Source organism: Furipterus horrens, unplaced genomic scaffold (genome assembly GCF_987537825.1).
Source record: "Furipterus horrens unplaced genomic scaffold, mFurHor1.1.pri manual_scaffold_11, whole genome shotgun sequence".
Lineage (NCBI taxonomy): Eukaryota > Metazoa > Chordata > Mammalia > Chiroptera > Furipteridae > Furipterus > Furipterus horrens.
Genome location: NW_028327181.1, coordinates 13967488 through 13986763, shown reverse-complemented (window position 1 = coordinate 13986763; position 19276 = coordinate 13967488). Strand labels below are relative to the sequence as shown.

The 19276-nt window shown below is 39.4% G+C and overlaps 1 protein-coding gene across 1 annotated transcript in view; it reads left to right on the top strand.

Annotated features, from left to right (window-relative positions):
• PITPNB (phosphatidylinositol transfer protein beta) overlaps nucleotides 1–19276 on the top strand; it is a 60171-nt gene that overhangs the window by 29988 nt on the left and 10907 nt on the right. The window contains exon 8 of the mRNA XM_090291075.1: nucleotides 9972–10049. Within this exon, the coding sequence (XP_090147201.1) occupies nucleotides 9972–10049 (78 nt within the window). The remainder of the gene's footprint in view (nucleotides 1–9971; nucleotides 10050–19276) is intronic.

Below are 19276 nucleotides of genomic sequence, written 5' to 3'. Positions count from 1 at the left end.
CCAGTGCTGGGCTCCAGGCCGCACCAGAGTCTGGGTTCAAAGGCTAACCAGGGCTGGGAGGTTCGAAGTTTTGTGCTTTGTTGAATAAAGAGCCCCTTCCAATTTAATTGTGTATCAAAAGACAGGATTGGTGGGTTCATCTGAGCTGCGTCTAAGCCTCTTGTAGAAGTCCCACAATCGCCCTTTTAAGGACTGTGACGGCAAAGAAAATGAATTGGCTTTTAAAGTCTGTGCTTTTTTTCCTTATTCTTTCTAGCGTTGACCATTTGTTCTTTGATTATGATCCATTTGTTTGGTGAGTATGTTTTGGTAGAACAATGTCCTGTTTTAGTTGAGAGCAGAAATAATGTAAGCAGTACCTGATTTTCTGGAAGTGAACCGATAAGACTTGCTTTTCCATTAATTTAGATGGTTTCACTTTGAACTGCCATTTCATTATTTGAGTGTTGAACAATTGTTTTAAACCATGAGTGTGAATTGTTTTAAAATTATTGCTCTTTTTAAAGATACTTTTCCCCAGATGTCAGCCTTGGAAAGCTGATGAAACTTAGTTTAATTTATTTAGGCATGCGAGTTTTGGTCACACCTTAAGCAGTCCCTGTTTTCTGTGCTCTAGGAGGATTCAGGCGTATCTGGTCCTTTGATCAGACATTCTCCGAGACAGTGCCCAGATGTTACACATTTGAGTAGATAGTCTTGGCAACATATGCTTTACTGCACTGCCTTTAGAAAACAACTTCATAATTTTAAAGAAATGTGCTTTCTAACTATGCTTTCTAAATCATCTTTGTAAGACTTGTTTTTTTTTTCCCCTCTTTAAAATTAAAAACACGATGAAATCTGGATGGAAAAGGTTAAATATTAGATCAAACTATGTGAAATCATTAATATTTACCAGCTTTTGAGCTATGAAAATGACTTTTTCTTACTGGGTCAACCTACTAGATCTTTTTAATTAACCTTTAGTAGAGGATAACCTTAAATAGTCAGCGCTGACCGTCGCTCTTTTTCTCTCACAACTTTCAAAAAGCTGCTGCATTTTAGATGTTACTTTTGTTCCAACTGCTGCCTCTTACTTCCTAAGAAGGGCTTTCTGCTTCTCAAAGCTGTGCTGTGGCTACCCAGTCTTTCGCCCTGAAAAGGGCTTTTGTTTATTAAGTCTGTGGCTGAGACCCAGCAAGTCCAAGGAGAGCCTGTGGTTGCCAACTGCTTCTTCAGTTTTCCTTGGTGTGAGCAGACACTCAGTCCAGTAGAGTACCTCTTCCTTTTGCTGTTAAAGTGAACCGAGACATCCATTTCTATCTTAAACGTTGTAACTTGTCCCTGGTGTACGTGTCAGAGCCCCAAAAGCTCTGTTAAAGTGTGAGGTTTGTGACCCAGCCCCTGACTTGTCATAGGAGCCTCCTTCCACCCAGGAACAGAACATATCAGTTCAAATCCAGCTTTTGAGGTAGCGGCGATTTTGCTTTTGCCTAAGAAATGCTCACTTGTCAAACGCTCTTTTCATCTTACCTTTGCTGTGCTGGGAAGCAAACTGTTGTCAAGATCCTTTTTGTCATAGTTATAGGTTTTTTCCCTATCCTCAGAGAAGATATAAATAAATGTTAGCATGGTTCTTATTAGAAGGAAATGTAAAAATGTTTCCCACTGTTTTCTGCTGCCTTACATGGTTAGATACTTTCAGAACAATTACAATATTTGCATCCAGAAGTGGATTTAAGAGAACGGAATGTCCTGTGTATTTGAAGACCGAGTTGGACGGCAGCGCCCTCTTGTGGGGTAATTACATATTGCTTATTCCACGCTTGCTTAAATCTTAGCAAGGACTTTTCAATTTCTCTTCAAGATCTGTATGCACAAAAGCATATTTTGCACAAAATACCTTTTTACTGGAACCGTGAAACCATTGGTAACTTAATGTTTATTTCTAATTTCTTCCACCTTTTAAAAGTGAAAAAATAGTGAGGGTGGTGAAATTGGTAGGATGTTTAGTAGACTTGCTCCAGTTCCTGGCTACGGGAAAATTCTCTGGTAAAAGAAAATGTTTTTGTGAGTAGCTAATGGCACATATTTTTAAAGAAATTCACATAAACAGCTCCAAATAGAGTTTTTAAAGTGCACTTCTGATAAAAGTCCTTTTTCAACAATGTAAAGTCTTTCCTAGGGAAGGCTCTCTGGGCTGGGATCCCCTCAGGTACTTGAGTCTTCTCAGTGATAAAGTGTAAATTGTATCACATTTTTTACAGTGAAGTATTATGGCTAGCCTGGGTGTCGACAGAGCAGCATCTGAGTACTGGCTCTTCTGAAGTAAGTCCTCCAAAAATAGTAGCAAGAATGATTCTTCTTACTGGATTTTGCTCTTGCTGTTAAAAAAAATTATGTTTAATTCATCCCACCCCCACCCCCGCAATTATGTTCTATTTAATATTTGTTAAATTAGTGCTGTGGGTTAAATGGGGTCCTGGGACTTGGGAGCTCTTTGTCTGAAGGGAAGAGCCTTAACCAGTGTGGGTGTTTTACTGGAGAGGGTTCAACCTGTAAATTTTAAATAGGACATGTTCCCCTCTTTTTATTTGAAGGAATTTGATGTGCTCTGTTCTGTGTTCTACTTTCATTTAAGAAAATAAATGCATTTTGTGTTAAAGCTTTCCTAAACATATTACGTAAATTCAGGCATATGTGATTTATTTTTAAAATAATGTTTAACAAGCATCTTTAGCAAAACTGACTTAATATGTTAAAACATTTTGTTGGTGTCGAGTTTATCTTCATTTCTAAATGATATAGTAAATATATAAACATAGTAATAATAAACATACTGTTACAGTAACGAGTGTATTGAATATTTGTGCACGAAACACTGGCTTAGCCAGACCAGTAGCCCACCGTCTTGGGCCCTCTAGGAACCCCCTTTTCTGTGCTCCAAGGGCTTCCACTTTTGCCTCACCTGCCCGCCTCGTCTGGAGCAGAACCGTTTGGTTTTCCTGCTTGGCTGTGGAATGTGGAGTCTGTCATGTCAGACTTCCTGTTGTAACCTCTTTTCGTAGCTGAAATCCCAATTTCTTCCTCTTTCTGTTAATTTGTAACGTTCCAGAGGCTTTGGAGGTCCGCCTTGACGGATCACATGCAAGAGCAGGGAAGAGGGGAGTGGCCTCTCTGTGCCCTAGGCCGTGGCTGCCTGTTAGCAGATAGCTGCTGTCACCTTCCCGTCCTGTCCCCGTGCTCACCCCATCCACCCCGACCCCCACTCCAGGTCTCTATGTAGGGTCTCTATGAGGGTAGATAGACTCCAAAGAAGTGTTCTGTTTGGGTGTGTAGGTTTGATTGTATTTCTCAGTTCTCACTGCAGTTTAAAACTTCAGCTTTTAGGATTTTATGGTGGAAAGCCAGTAAGGATTAATTATAGGGCTGAATTAGAGAATATTTTTTAATGCAGTTTTGTTCCTCTGAGGTACATTCAGTAATAGAAACTAGGCCAACAAGTTACTGACAATTAGTGGTCCTTTGGGAATGTGCTTTAATGAATAGATAAGAATTATTTGTAATTAGCATAATAATTATATGCAAATGAATGCTTCTGAATTGCTCTAAAACACTTCTGAACTGTTTAAACAGCCCTCCTGAGATCTTGTTACTCTATTAATTTGTGTAGCAAATCCTTTTTTCATAGATCATGCAAAGATAAACTTCAGTCCAGCCCCTGTCCAAATTATTATGAATTCCAAGGTGGTAGGACCTGAATTAATGAGATTTACTTATACTATATTAATGGTACTCTGTGGGAACCTGAACCGGTAAGGAGTCATTGGGGAAATGTAATTAAAAATAGAAATGAACACTGCTTATTTGAAAATAACTGTTCAAGGGAGTTTCTTAAGCAAGTTAGTAAATGTTATTTCTCTTTACTCCTCTGTTACCTGCAAATTTTAATGCAAACATTTATAACTAATAGGCTTCCCCTTTGGAGTCTGGCTTGAATTTTGTCAACTCCAATTAGTTAAGCGCTAGGGTCACTGGTGATAGGATCCAGGAATCCCTTGTTTTCTAAGTACCACAATAAAAAATGCAGAGCAGTGCTAATAATGATATTTGGTATTTACCTTCATATTTAATTCAGCTTTCCCCTCATCCCGGTCTTTACTTTTAGAATGTGATTAGAGGAAATAAGCTTTGCTAAGTTGAGCAGCAGTACCTGTGCATTTTAAACTTAGTGCTTATCTTTGAGCTATTTGAATAGACACCTAATTAATCATGCTGTGCTAAAGGAAAGCATTTTACAGCAGGCTGAGAGATCCTAATGTCTCTCTCAAGTTTTTATGTTTCCCTTGTAGAATTGTTTCTCCTTTTCGGGGGGCAGGGAGGTGGTGTGCTGGGGCTCTTTTATGAGCAGATGCCAGGAGTTGCTAACGCTTGTGTTTGGGGACCTATTTCCTTAGTTTGTGTTTAGCCTCACCTGGGAACCTTTGCATGGTTCTTGAAGCAGTTTCTGGTGTCTGGCGTTCATTTCTCTCTTTCCACAAGCTGTCAAGACACTCCTACCAGCCCGGTCCTACTAGCACTTCCTGCTACTAACACTTCCTCATTCATAATCAAGAGTTAAATCTGGGCTCAAGGACCTTTAGGTTGTCTCAGCATATGTTGGGGGACAGCGACTGTGCTCAGAGATTCATAAAACTAATATTGTCTTCAACATGACTCTGATTTCTGTTAAGAGTTGCTGTTGAGAGCTGTAGTGAGTAATGGATGCACACCCACGAGGCAGCACAACTTTTGTGTTCTAGTGACAGAAAACAGGTATTTGTGAGAAGCGAGCGAATGTTTTCTGTGACTCCAGCTTGGAGACTCAGTCATTCATTTAGTTACCGTATAACATTTTATGTGTCCTCCAAAGGGTGTCTTGTGCTTGCCTCCTCCTTTACTTCAATAAGAGTCTTCAGTTAAATAGAGTTGTGTTAACACTAATCCGAATCTACCTTATGCTGATACCGTTGTGTTTTTCTGTTGTTCAGTCACTAGTATTAGTGGAGCAAGCAGTGTCTAGGGACCTTACACCTAACTTGATAATGATGGTTTTACTAAGCCCTTAGTCTGGCCAGGCCTCTGGGCATTATACAGATAATTAAAATTTGATCATAAAAAATGTTAAACACAATGCGCATTAGCGGTAAGGTTTTTCTACTTCTAAACATGATTGTAAAACTCATTTTACAAATACATTTCCTTGGCCTAGTGAATTTGCTTTTTTTTTTTCCCAAGGATTACAGAAAATGCATAGCAAATTCAGCCTTCAGAATACCCAGGAGCTGAAGACTCAAGTAGGCTACAGCTGTCTTCAGCTGCAGTATTCTAAAAGAGCTAATGAGATGAGAAGTCTGCAGCTGGTGGCGAGCACAATGAACCACGAGCCAAGGGCTCCTCTTCATCAGAGCCTCCCTTTCCCCCTGGGATCCCAGAGGAGACAGAATACTAACAAAGCCAGCAGGCTGTCTCATTCCACACTACTGCTCATTTGCAGCTATAATTGGTAGCTGAGGTTGCATTCTGTATGCTGCAACTGTCATACATGAAGGAATATATTTGTTCATTGTGATACGGCTATAAATCGGCCAGTTCTCAAATACAGAAAGACCAAACCAGATACCCCAAAATAAAATTGCAGCAAAGAAGATACTGTTCAACAAATTAAATATTTGTTACAGAAATACAAAACTGAAGTTCTTAAAACTACACCTGCTTCCTGCTTATTTTTCCTTTTTTTTATTGTTGTTCTGTTGCTTCCTGCTTTTTAATATCTTTCTACTTAATTCAACTGATTAAACATTTATGCATTCAAACTAACAAAAAAGCCCTAAAATTCCTAGGTTTTGACAAGATGCATTATTCTCATATGTCAAGATTAAGGTCCTGTTGTTAATAATTGGGTTTTGTTACATTTTCAGTATACTTTAATGTTTGCTGCTTTGTATTCAAGAGAAAAAAGCAGAGAGGGAAGCAGACGTAGCTTTAGAGTTGTATGTATATGTGTGTATAGCATCTCATATGCGTGTACTCATTTCTTATAGGAAAATCCACTTTGGTCTCTGATGCTGCTGCTTTCTGGTATTTTTGAAATGTGCTTTTGCTTACCTGGCATTTGTAGACACCCTTCTGCCCCTCTACTGTGTAGAATACCAGAGGGAGCCCAGGACAGAGGCTAAGAAGCCTTGTGTTGAGGTCCTAGGTGAACCATATCGTCTCGTTGTTGCACTGTGGTGGCCTCATCTATAAAATGAGGTGGCTCAGACGGTCCTCAGGGTTTAGTTCACCTCTGCAGTTCTGTGAATCCATAGTTCAGAAAAGCATCCAGGGAACAACGAGCACAAATAGTGAAGGCTCAGATATTCTCTGGGGCACAGTAGATCAGTTAGGCTCCGAGTGGAGGAGTTTTAAAGTGTTATTCCATGGTCTTCAGTTAATTAATCTATGTCACATAGATACTGAAAATCTCAGCTGGGTTTAGAAAGAAGAAGGGGTATTGTCAGAGAAGTTCATATGATCCATCCTCTCACAGTTTTACCTTAACTGGTGCCATAATCACGCTTAGGCCCATCTCCTGGGGTGAGTCACCCCCTTAATTAATTTACCCCCATATGAGAATAATTTATGCTGGCCACAATTTAGACCAAGTTGTCTCTTGGTTTGTGTTCTATCCTTCATGTATTCCATCAGTAGTCTTTCTCCTATAGCCCTATTGGTACGTGTGTACACTTTGTGTTGTGGATTTGTTTTCCTTCCTTGGAGTGAGCAAATTTATAATGCACAGAGCCGGTTCTGCAGTCTATTTCATCCAGTCAGAGAGTCCTGTTCCCTTGATTTTCCCCTCAGTCGTGTTGTATTCAAAATCAGGGTTTGTACTTCAGTCACAGCATATGTTACTGGCAGAATGTTTTCCTTCTGAGTGGTACGTAAAATAATGGAGCACCTTTCTTAGATTTAGGAAATGTGGTATTTACTGTTCAACTCATGTAAGGCTCTGTACCATTTCAGATTTTTAATCAAAAAAAAAAGGTGAGCACCACACAATGAAGTCACACCCCAGTTAGTGACAAAGAAGAAAGAATGTCCCCTCAAATGGGATTAAACTCGCCAGGACTCTGGGCATTGTACAGATAATGAAGATTTAATCATAAATAATTTTAACACAATGCATCTGAGCAATAAGATATTTCTACTTTTAAACATGATGTTAAAACTCATTTTACAAATACAGTAGTCCCTCTATATCGCGGTTCACTTATCGCGGCCTCACTATATCGCGGGATTTTTAAAAATATTATATAATTATTTATTGCGGATTTTTCGCTATATCACGGGATTTTGTGGTCCTGTATACCTGTGTTGTTAAAATTACGTAGGTTTAAGAGTGTAGAATATGTTTAAGAACATAAGTAGCATTTATAAAAGTGTGGAACAGGTATAAGGGAATGGGAAAGGTTAATAAGGGAGTGGGAGTGGTTTATAAGTGTGTGGGAAAGGTTTATAAAGCCTTAAAATATATATAAGTACTAAAATAAATATAAGGTTCCTACTTCGCGGATTGTCACCTATCGCGGGGGTGGGGGGTGGTCTAGAACATAATACCCGCCATAAGTGAGGGAATACTGTACATTTCCTTGGCTGGTGTCAGTTAGTTGCTTTCAGTTCTGACTAATTCTCTCCATGCCCTGTTGGCAATTAACGGGTACTCCCTGGGCTTTCGGTTACCTTTTCTTTGTTTGCCTCTGTCTTTCTCCCAGAGAGACTGTGGCTTATAGGAGGGAGAACTAGGTGTTGGTTCTCCCTACCTCTTGGACTACCTCTTAGCGTCCTGTGCACTTCCTTCTTCTGCGTGGTGGCTGATGAATAAATATACCTTGATTGAGGGAGAGGGTGTCAGAAGTGATTATTTGATATGACATTAAATGTTTTCAATTTTGGAGAAAATCTAGCTGGTCTCTCGGTTTTAATTCCAAGCCCCTGACCTAGAAGAAAATGTTTTGTGGAGTCCCATGATTGTTAGCATGATGGCCAATTTCTCACTGCGAATCCAGGTCTTGAGTGACCACCCCTGCGCAGTTGATTCTTTTCTCAGTCAGCAGTGAAGTTGTTAATTCTTAGGGTGTGGTACAAAATAGGAGTTTGAGAACTCCCGTTCACCAACAGTAACTGCACCTTCTGCTGATGCGCCCAGACACATGAAGTGACCCTGGCTGTCCGGCTCCTTGCAGTCGCTCGTTCCTGTTGGCCACCCCTGGACAGCACTGACTGACCTGATGCCTGTGGCTACATGCCCCACATGGCGTGTTTCAGACAGTGTGGCCCTGTGTGGCCTGCTCAGTTTGCCTGAGTAATAATTTTAGCCTGCTATCGTGCCTTTTTAGAGCTTTTTAGACAACCTTTACACAGGCTTCGAGTTCAAGGTCATATATTTACCCAGGTATCTTTCAGGTTTTGTTTTTCACCCAAACCCCACATTTTTTTTCTTCCTCACATACTTTATAACTTTCTCTTTAGGAATTATTAACACGTCATACGCGTTTACTGAGTAGCTGTTGAGTCCCGATTGGCTGCTTCTCAACATGTTCTCACTGAGTTGTGAAAATTTGTTTTATACTTTGTAGTATGCTCGGTGCTGATCTGTAGAACAGCCATTTTCAATCGGTGTGCAAGAATTTTTAAAACATGCAGTACCTGACTATTTGGTCGGGGATACTGACCTCTTTTTCCTTAGATTGTCAGGTAAAGAAATGACAGCAGCTAAGAGCACTAGGCACTTGGTGTGAATGAATCAAAACTACACTTATTCTTTTTTTGGTCAGATTGGCAGAAAATATATTTTCTGGTGTGCCGCAGAATTTTAGTAGTTTGTGTGCGTCATGAGATGGAAAAGGTTGGAAAATCGCTGCTCTAGAACTATGATTTTTTTCATATTGACTTGTATGGTCCCTCCACAAATGTTGTGAAGGACCTCTGATTTAGAAATTCTGCTTGAGAAAAGAAGGGCTCTTTTCTTTGTGGTATTTTCAACTGACCTCTGTTCAGTTACTATTACAACTCATCTAAACCTGAACTTTAGTTCTTCAAAGGTAATTTTATTTCTTTCTGTACATTGTGTGCATATATATATGTAATGACAACAGAACTTTTGTAAAGCAGACAGATTAAAAAAGATTTACTTTGTTCATTTCCTCTGTTCTATCAGGAAGAGTGTATTAAGGGAAATAGAATTTACACACACAAGAACCTTGCATAAAACCCAAATGTTAGGCTTGTTCCCTGTGACTTGGTATATAACTGAGGTGGTCCCATAAGGAGTCATAAACTCCTCCCTCGCATTCTTGCGCAGTGAGATTCTGCCATGAATGAAAAGGCTACCTCTTCCATGAGGAAACCAGGACACGTGTGCTCATGGCTCTAGACAGGGGTTCAGAGAGGCTGACTTCCAAGTTGAGGTGTCCACCGCAGACCCAACCAGGGACAAGAGAGGAACGCTGCGGGGTCAGGAGTGCTCATCTCTGTTCCCAGTGGCAGTAGTTGCTCTCTAGTGGGACATTAGTCCAGTGTCGTCATCTGTGGGTATTGGCAAAACTGGGATGGGTATGTTTTATTTCTTGAATGGGATCATACATTTATCAAAATCCTGGAACTGTTGAAAAATGTTAGATCTCTTCTTGGAGGTAACTCTCCAGGAACCAGTGGACAGCTAGTCAAGGCTTTAATTACTTTTTATTATGTAGTCATTTTGCCTTAAGGTAAAAGTTTAAAACACAGAGAACCAAAGTAAAAACTTAATGTCATATAGAAGCATAGTTCTACTTTTATTTTATGCAAAAGCACAATAATCCTAATGAGTTTCTGTCATGTGTTCTGCTAGCTGCAAAGCACTATTCTGGCAACGTTAAAGAATTTTCTCAGGGTTTTTTCGCTACTTCTGACTTTGTTTTGCTTTGCAGGACTACAAAGCTGATGAAGACCCAGCGTTATTCCAGTCAGTCAAGACCAAGAGAGGCCCTTTGGGACCCAACTGGAAGGTACTGGATGCTGACCGTTCTGACAGGCAGAGTCTTGGCAACAGGACACTTGACAAGTCTTGAGTCTGGAAGAGCTGGTGATGTTTAAGTGAAAAATAGAAATGGCACAGAAATAGTTTTATTTTGCGATAAGGACTTACAGCCAGTTGCAGTTGGCCAGCAGATCTGTGCTGCATTAACAAACAGAACATAGCCAGACTGTCACTCCCAGCATAATGCTATTCTGATAACTTTTAAAAGAGACAAGTGATCTAGTCTTCAGGGATTTTACTGTTCTCTTTTGAGACATGAAGCAGTACAAAAATCCATGTTAACTGAAGGTTTATAGTTTAAATTTAGTCTTAGTAAAAACCGAACAAGCTCCCTTCACCCAAGCTTATGTTCCTGGCCTTTTAGTAGCTATATTTTGGAAAGCAGGATATCAGAGACCAATTTTGATGGCAAGTAGTTGTTTTCTAATAAAGAGCACATCCTTACTTTATTCAGGGAAGTAAGAAAAGCAATGTCAAAGTAATCATTTAAATCGCTGTAGAAATGCAATGCATTTTAAAGACATTGGCTAAACTAAATGAAAACCTTTACAGAAGGCTTAATGTGTTGATGGCAAGTTGACAAGAGAATAGGAGCATAAAATCTTAAACCTTCTCAGAGCAGATTTTCACCAACAGAATTTTACTTGGTAATGAATCTGTGTATGTTGAAGCTGGTCGCAGGTCATTGATAAAATGCTGCCTGAGTGCTAGTTGTTGCTTGCAGGTAGAGGATTACTGTAACAGCCCCACAAGTAACCCATTGCATGGTTCTTCATGAGTGTCAGGCTGTTTTGTGGACTGTCTTGCCTGTCAATTAAAATGAAGAATGAACGTTGTTTTTTTTCTATAAGAAAATGATTCATAATGATCTTATTTTCATTTTTGTTCTCTGGGTAGAGTTCAATTCAAGATTCTTCCAGTTTAATGGCTATGACTGGAGACTTAACTTATACCCTGTAAGTGATACATGCCATTTACAAATCAAGGAACAAATTCAGTATGCATGATCTAAAATTAATCTACTGGATCTGTTTTGAAAATCCCTGCCCTCATCCAGATTTCTAGCTGTGGACTTCAGTGCTCATGCTGAGTCACAGGAGATTTAACAGTGGCCTTCTGGGAGGGGGTGCTGTGCTGGAGCAGCAGACAGGTGGCACCTTCCACGGTTGCCATAGCTTCTAAAAGGCCGTCTTGCTCCAATAAGTAGTAACTCTGTAGCCGGCATTACTTTTACAGGGAATGAGGGGCGTGTGGCTGAGACTCAGGTGAATTAAATACTGACTTTTCTTCAGATCAGTTTTTCAAGTGTAAACTTCAAAGGGCAATCAATGCTATATTACGTGATGGGCTGTTAGGTTTGGGGTCAAGGAACTCCTAACCAATTTTTATAACTGTAGCAAAAGTAGTTTGAAACTATTACTTTTACCTGATTTCCAACCTTTTAGGAACCTGGAGTATGGTTTTTATTCCTTCTTTATTTGTGATTTTTACCTTTTTAACTAACATTAGTTTGTCTTCTCTTATCGATTAATGATTATTTAAAATTCTAGAATATGTTTAGTTTTTTAAAATAAGGTGAATTTTGCATGGTTTCAGGATGCTCTATAGCAGTCTTTTCCCCCACGTGTGTGTGTATGTATTAAACATAGGTTATTATTCCTCTGAGAGAGTTCTGGCAGATAGCGATATCCTCCTGCCCATTTGCCTGTTGGTTGTTAACTTTAGCCAAATAGTGGTGGCTGTAGCTACTCTTATAAGTTGAGTTACTGCTTAACTGAATTTTAGTCAATTACCGTGATCAGAAATAACTAGGGTAATTGGAATAAACTAATTAAACCATCTGTTTACTCTTGTGAAGGGAAAAAAAAAGAGTAAGAGTAAGCTAATAATACAACATAGAAAAATAGGAACCTAGCGACAGATTTGATCTTACCCGTGTTCTGTGGGCCCTGTTTGTCAGTAAACGCACTCATCATGGCATTGAAGGTGGCGCTGGGAAGGGTGATAGTTGGAGATTTCTGTACTTCTGAAATATGCGAGTAGGGAAGAAGCATATGGCAGTTAAAGCCAAGAGGAAGAGGAAATCTTGTTCTGGACCCACTTGCCCAGGATGGTGTGTAAGAAGGCTTCTGTGTGAGTGCTGCCTGGTAGTTCAGAGCCGCTTTGAAGACCTTCCATGCCCCGGCAGAAACTCACCTTACTGGTACAAACTCTAAAGTATATTCACAGCTAAGTGCAAACTTCACGTTTTCTTGGTAATCTTTTTTTTACTTATCCCACAGCAGTGTTTTCCTTCTGAATTATTGCAGTATTTACCGCTTGTCTGTCCCAGACTGGAAAGGCGGAAAGAGCGTTGTCCCTGGTGCCAGGCACTATACAAGGTCGTATTTAATCTTCACAACCTTCCTGTGGGGTGAACACAACTGCTTCATTTTGTAGATGAGAAACTTGGCTAGAGAAGCACGAGTGATAGCTGTGGAGGAAGCGGCAGGATGTCTGACATTTCTGTAGCACCTGATTCAGTGACAGTCCCAGAGCTGGTAAGGCGTGGGTATGTAGCAAATTCTGACTCTTAATCCAGTGATTCCAGGTCACTGATCTGCACCTTTTATGCTTTGTCGTGTCCTGGCAGTTGTGTGGTTCTCTGAAGTTGGGGTATTTTCCAGAATTTGGTATCTCCAGTAAATTCCAGTCATATGTTTCCAGTGGTCAAGGAATCTGTAGGTGATAGTGGCATTAAGGGAGATCCAGTAAAAACTCGTCAGGAATCTGTCACCAGCTGTGACTTAAATAACTTAATCCAAACTCTGAGCCTTTGTCTTTACAACTCTAAAATGGGAGTGATATTAGTAAGTACCTCAGCAGGCTGTCGTGAGGACTTGAAAGAAGGAAGGAATGTCACATTCCCAGCAGAGAGGACGTGCATGATACATGGTAGCTCTTGTTGTCACTGTGAAAAGCCTTCATTGGCTCTTGGTGTTGATGAGATCAGTATCTGTGATACCCTGTTTATGACACAGTTATTCCTTTTCTCTGTCTAGTATCTAGGGGTTTCCTGGTTCTAGGATCTGGGGGTTGGCAAATACGTCCTTGTTCACCTGTCCTTAGCTCCTGCGGTTATGTGCGCTTAATGAGTGCTTGATTTGGGTTAGCCCTAAAGCAGAGGCCACACAGTTCTGAAAGTCCTCCTAGCAGGGGACCATGGGGGTGCCAGGGAGATTTTCATATTTTACACATTGGTTAAGAATACAGACCTTTTTTTTAGCCTGTGCTATGATGCATGCTTTTTATTGTTTTCAAAAACTACAGACCCAGAGGTGCAGGCCTTAGTTATGTATTCATTTTTCCTCTGATAAAAAATAATTTTAAAAATCTGATAACATAAATTATATTTTGTTGTTTAGGTCCAACACTTGATTAAGTGACATAGTAATAGGAGAGCAACTTACAACCTGAGAAAGATTTTTGCTTCAGGCAGAATTGTGTTTCTGTGGATGTAAATGTCTTGCTTCTCTGTACCACTGCACATGCATATGTGTGTTCGTGTGTACATGTTTTGGTTTATTTGTGTTTGGGGGGCTTTGTGTGTGTTGTGGCTTTGGTATGGCTACCTATTCAGATGATTCATGAAAAATAATTTACACGTGGATTCTTTTAGTTTTCCAGTTTGCCACCCCTGATCTGGTGAGGAGTTGTCGTCTTAACAAATTGAAACACCACCTTTGAAAATTATGATGTCATTTTTATCCTGTGGCAAGGCCTCATTCCTTTCTTCATTTAATCCAGATGCCCCAGAAGACTTAAGCTTTTGTGTCTACATATATACAATAGTTAAAATTAGGCCTGTGAGGATCTGTGTAAGAGGCTTTGCCAAAGCATCTGGCCCTTACGATGCTTGACTGTCTCCGAGGACTCAGCCAGTGTCTGAACGTTGGAGTATAAGGGGATCAGGTCAAATAAAGAAGTTGACCCAGACATCGTGGTGACTTTTTTATTATCTTTATACGGGGTGGGGGGAGGGCAAAAGTAGGTTTACAGTTGTGAGTGCATGTAACAGTTTATTTTTGTATATTATTTATTAATTGTATTACTTTCCATACTAACAGTTATGTGTTGTTTCTAATCACAAAGGCATGTCCCATTTGTCTTCTACACGGTTACCTCAGCAGAAGGTCTGGCAGTGGGAGTTTAGCCTTTCAGAATAGTTTGTCATGCTGTTTACCTGCTCAGCCATGCTTCAGAAGCATTTTAGAATTGCTGGAAAAGCCGATCTGGATCCAACAAGCCAGTGGAGGGCAGCGGTCTTGGTGCATCACTGGGACGCTAACGTGTGTCCTGCCATACTGCCGAGACTTCTTTCTCTTCCTGCCTCCTATTTGTGAAGGAAGGTGGCGACCAAAAGTAAAGGTACCGCAAGGTTCGGTTGGCTGGCAGTTGGTAGAATAAAAGTGGGGGGTGAAGGAGAAGTTGACACTCCAGGAGATCTCTTTGAAATAGAGACTGCAGGAAAGTGGCCCGGAGAGTCCTCACGAGGCTAATGAGCACTGCCCTTACGGATAGCCACCCAGGGAGAAAGGCGGGTGTTCTGTGTGTCTTCATTTAGACGTGGCTGTGAGTCCCAGGAAGGATGTGAAGGCATTTTAAAAGCTGTTCCCTCCCTGTAATCTGCATCTGAAACCCATAGTGGGTGGTATAATGAGGCTTAGTTAGTTTCTGATTAGACCACATTGTGAATTATATATAATAAAGCAGACCTTAAAACATGGCTGATTATTTTGAGTATCTGGTTTGACAATTAGGTTTTTAATTCACTTTTTAAAAATATGCATTTAACACAATATAAATTATGCAACTCCTACAGGGGCTACCAAAAAGCTGTTGCGTGTCTTCAGGAGGCTAAGTGCCCCAAGAGCAGCACATGATTAGTTCTAGACTTATCTTGGCTACTGGGTGCCTCTGTTCTCAGGCAGGACTCAAGAACTCGGGCCTGAAGGAACGAAGAGTCTCCTCAGGTTCAAGCAGTGAGTGGGCAGGCTGGGCTTCTTCCGAGTGTTTTATTGACACTACCAGGGACTTAGTTTTCTTCATGAGTTTCATTTGAAGGGCGAACTTGTGGTGTCACTTGTAAATGGTGTCACTCACTCTTAGAGTAATTGGACACAAGCATGAAGCACATGTCAGAGTTCTTACTAGAAAATGGGTGTGAGCCACAAAGATAGGAAGTTTGAAGACATGGAAAATGTGACTATCTTCTCACAGGCAGTAAGCTTTCCTGTCTTAATTTCATTTTGCTTATTTTTGTGACATAAATTTACCTTCCAGTTAGTTTAATCTTTTGAACTTTATCTCACATTTACTTCTTCCATTTAACCTCTCCCATTCGCCCGAACAGATAGGAACCTCCCCCCTCTGCACCCTCCTGGAAGCCTTTGTGGATGGCCTCACGGCACCTGTCTTGTATCATGGTGGCGGTTTCTCTTTTCACTCTGTCTTCCTTCCCAACCTCCCGTGTTCGTGCGACATACTCGCTGCATTTTTGGCCACAGCCTCTGCGTCTGACTTAGCTTGCCTGGCTCAGATGTTCGCCCGTAGTAGATACTGAGGAGGTGTTTGCTGGATTCCAGTCAACTATCATAAACCGAATAAAAATCAAGTGTTGAGCCCTGGCCAGGTATCTTGTAGGTTAGTGTCATCCCGTACACCAGGGTTATGGGCTCGATCCCTGGTCACGGCACACACAAGAGTCAACCCGTGAATGCACAAATAAATGGGGCAACAAGTTGAAGCGTTTCTCTCCCTCCCTCCCTCCCTTTCCCTTTGTCTCTCTCTCTCTCTAAAAATCAATCAATCAAAAATATCAAATGTTGGAATTGCCATATACTTAACAGAGAATATATGTCCAGTGTAGATCTATCAAAATGACTACCAAAAACCTAAACAGAGATGAGGAAACGGCTGTGAGCTGGGGAATTGGGCTTTGCTTGAAATTACAGTACACATACATCACATATATTCTGTAATCTTGTGTTGATATTTACTGATGCGTGTGCTGGCAACAGCCCCAGCAGTGCATTTATTTTTAACTTGCTTAGTGAAATCTGGGTTGGAAACTTACATTACAAAATCAACAGCTGAAATTGAGCATTCAGACTGCCTTAAATTGAAAAATTAAAATATGAAGGGAGTGTAAGTCTTTTAGAAACTGCTGTGTCCTTGCAAAGTAATGCCTTCGGTTGAATGTAACGCATACCTGTTCCATCTTCGTCCCAATATATTTTAAATAGGAAAAGGTATATGGAGAGTTGACGTGTATTGCGTTGGCCAGAAAGTTTTGTTTCTTTTTCCATAAGATGGCTCTAGTAGTACTTAGTTATCTCTAACTTCATTCAAAACAATTTTGTTAGATTGTATTGTGACAGTTGCCGTATCAACATGCCTTAAAAAAAAAAAATCAAAATTGAATTTTTGCATAGCCATTTTAATATTAAAGATGGAAGAAAAGGCATATTATGCTTTATTATTTCATGAAAGGTAAAAACACAACTGAAATGAAAAAATGAGATTTGTGCCATGTATGGAGAAGGTGCTGTGACTGATCCGACGTGTCAAAAGTGGTTTGTAAAGTTTCACGCTGGAGATTTCTCGCTGGACAATGCTCCACGGACGGGTAGACCCGTCGAAGTTGATAGCAATCATATTGAGAAATTAACTGGGAACAATCAATGTTATGCCTACACAGGAGATAGCTGACGTACTCAAATATCCAAATCAATAAAGTTATTGCTGAAAATGAAAAATGTGTCTTTTGTTTTACAGAAAACAACTATACGGACTTTTTGGCTAACCCAATAGCACAAGATTGTGTGAGAACTATGATTTTAGAAAATGAGTTTTCAGAATGCCTTTGGCTGTGGTTTTTGTTTGTTTTAATTTTCTTGCATTTGAATATATCTGTCATAGATACAAGAAACTAGTCTTATGGATAACATGGGCTGATTGCTCACCATTGCAGTTAAACAGGCTGGGTTTTGTTTAGTTATGTTGTGTGGCTTTTTTATACATTACTGCCCCTTAGGCTTCGTCCACATGCCTCAGAGTAACCTAATATGCGTTGTTAAATTAAAAACATGATTTGAGTTTGGGGGCTTCATTAATGGTAAGAAACGTGAAATGCAAGGAATTCAGTGAATACACAAAGTACTTAAATAAAATTTTGGAAACACTTCACAACTAGCTAGTGCTAGTTACATTACAGATGAAGTATAAATTATTTAGAGATGAGTCATAATTTTGGGTTCTTCTGTTAGCCCGTGATTTTCATTTTATAGAACTTCTGGTTGTTCTTGTGTTTTGTTAACCAAGCATATTTTACCTTTTATTTTCAATTACTCTTTTTAATTTTTATGCATTAATCTATATAAATCTTGTATTTATCAGCAAAATAATTCTATTTACTTGTAGATTAGGAGTGTTAATCCTGTTTTACCTTAGGTTAGGAAATATTAGGTTTGGGCTGATGGGGATTGTGTGTGAATGATCTTAATTAGGTTTTGACTTTCTTTGCTGTCTGGTTATTTTTTTCAAATGATAAAGGGAAAAGAATCAGAAAACATTTGTATTGTTTAAGGTCAAGGAGAAGGCTTTGCCTTGCCCAGCAGTGAGCCTCCTGAGGGCTGGGAGACAACCTGGAACTCCTTAGGGTTCCGTGGATCCTGGAACATTGCTTGGAATGGGGGCAGGGGGGGTCCCAAATAGTTGTTCCATTGAGATTTTTCACATTTTAACAGTTAGACACTTTTTCACAGAGTTATTTCTGATAACTCTGAGGATTTGATTATATTTTGCTATGCTTATATACCTTGTTTTTGCTTTAGAAGTTAAAGATTAGGAAAAGTTAAATCAGACTAAACTAAAGTTACATATTAAAGATCTTTCTTAGTTCAGCTTTCAGCTTGATTTTGTTTAGCTTTGCTTTGTTAAACATCAAAAAGAAGAAAGGCAGGAGAACGTTTGGATTTTTTATAGTCAAAGAAGAATAAATATTTGAAATAGTACCCAGATAATTCAGGGAAAAATAAATTTTTAGAGTTTTTAGAATTTATTTTTTATACATATTAATTTTTAATAAAATGATATTTGTACTTTAAGTTTTGAAACTCAAGAATTGTACACAGGAGAGAATAAAAATCAACTATAGGCATACTATTTAATTATTGTTATATTTTCTGATCCATGTAGTCTATTTGTTACAAATGTTTATATCAGATTCCTATTTATATTCATAATAAGCTTTTTAAATTTTTTCTCATTGTTAATCATTATTTAAAAAGGTGGTTTTTAACAGCTGTTTGCAATAGAAGGCCATTGTTTGGAAGACCTATGAGGTATTTCAACTCTCTCCTTCAGTAGGTGTCGAGCTTAATAAGTCCAAGTTTTTGGTGTTATAAATAAATCTACAGTGTTTTTATTTTCTTACCTGATGAATTGGAATGTGCTTCTGAAAGTAGAATTACCAGGTTAAAAGGTATATGGTTCACATAGGGTGTGAACAGCTTTGAGACTTGAATCACATCGTGTTAGATTCCAGCTTCAGAAAGAGGGCATCAGAAGGATTCTTTTAGCCTTTACTCATTGTATCTAGGCAGTTTCACTGTTTTCTGTTTCATCATTGTAAGCATAAAGACTTTTTAAAGTTGTTTCTTTAATCATTTGTTTTAAAACCATAGCTCAAACTAAGAGGTGAATTGCTTGAGTCATTTTTAGGATTGGATGAAACCTCAACCATTGCATATATTAATAATAATAATAATTGAAGAAAAATATATAGCTTCTACATCCTCGGCTTCTCCTAGGGATATTAGAGAGTCTGTTCCTGTAAGTCCCCTTCTGGCCCACACTGTGTGAGGTATTAATACCGTGGCAAGTTAGGCCGAGAAATAAAGGCAGCTGTTTGTTTGTAACTGGTTTCCATATTCTTCTCTGAATTTCTTTTTTTGAATAATTGTTAGATGGAAAACAAAAAAGCAGATCGAGATTGACTGTACTCTAGATCTGGGGAAGATAGCTTAGAGAACTGGTTCTTCTTTGTCCTGGCACTTACAGTCTTTAAAACTAAATTTTATTAGTCATTATTACTTCATAAATAACCAGTATTATTGTAACTGATTTGAGCAGCCTGCAAAAGACACTAGAAGG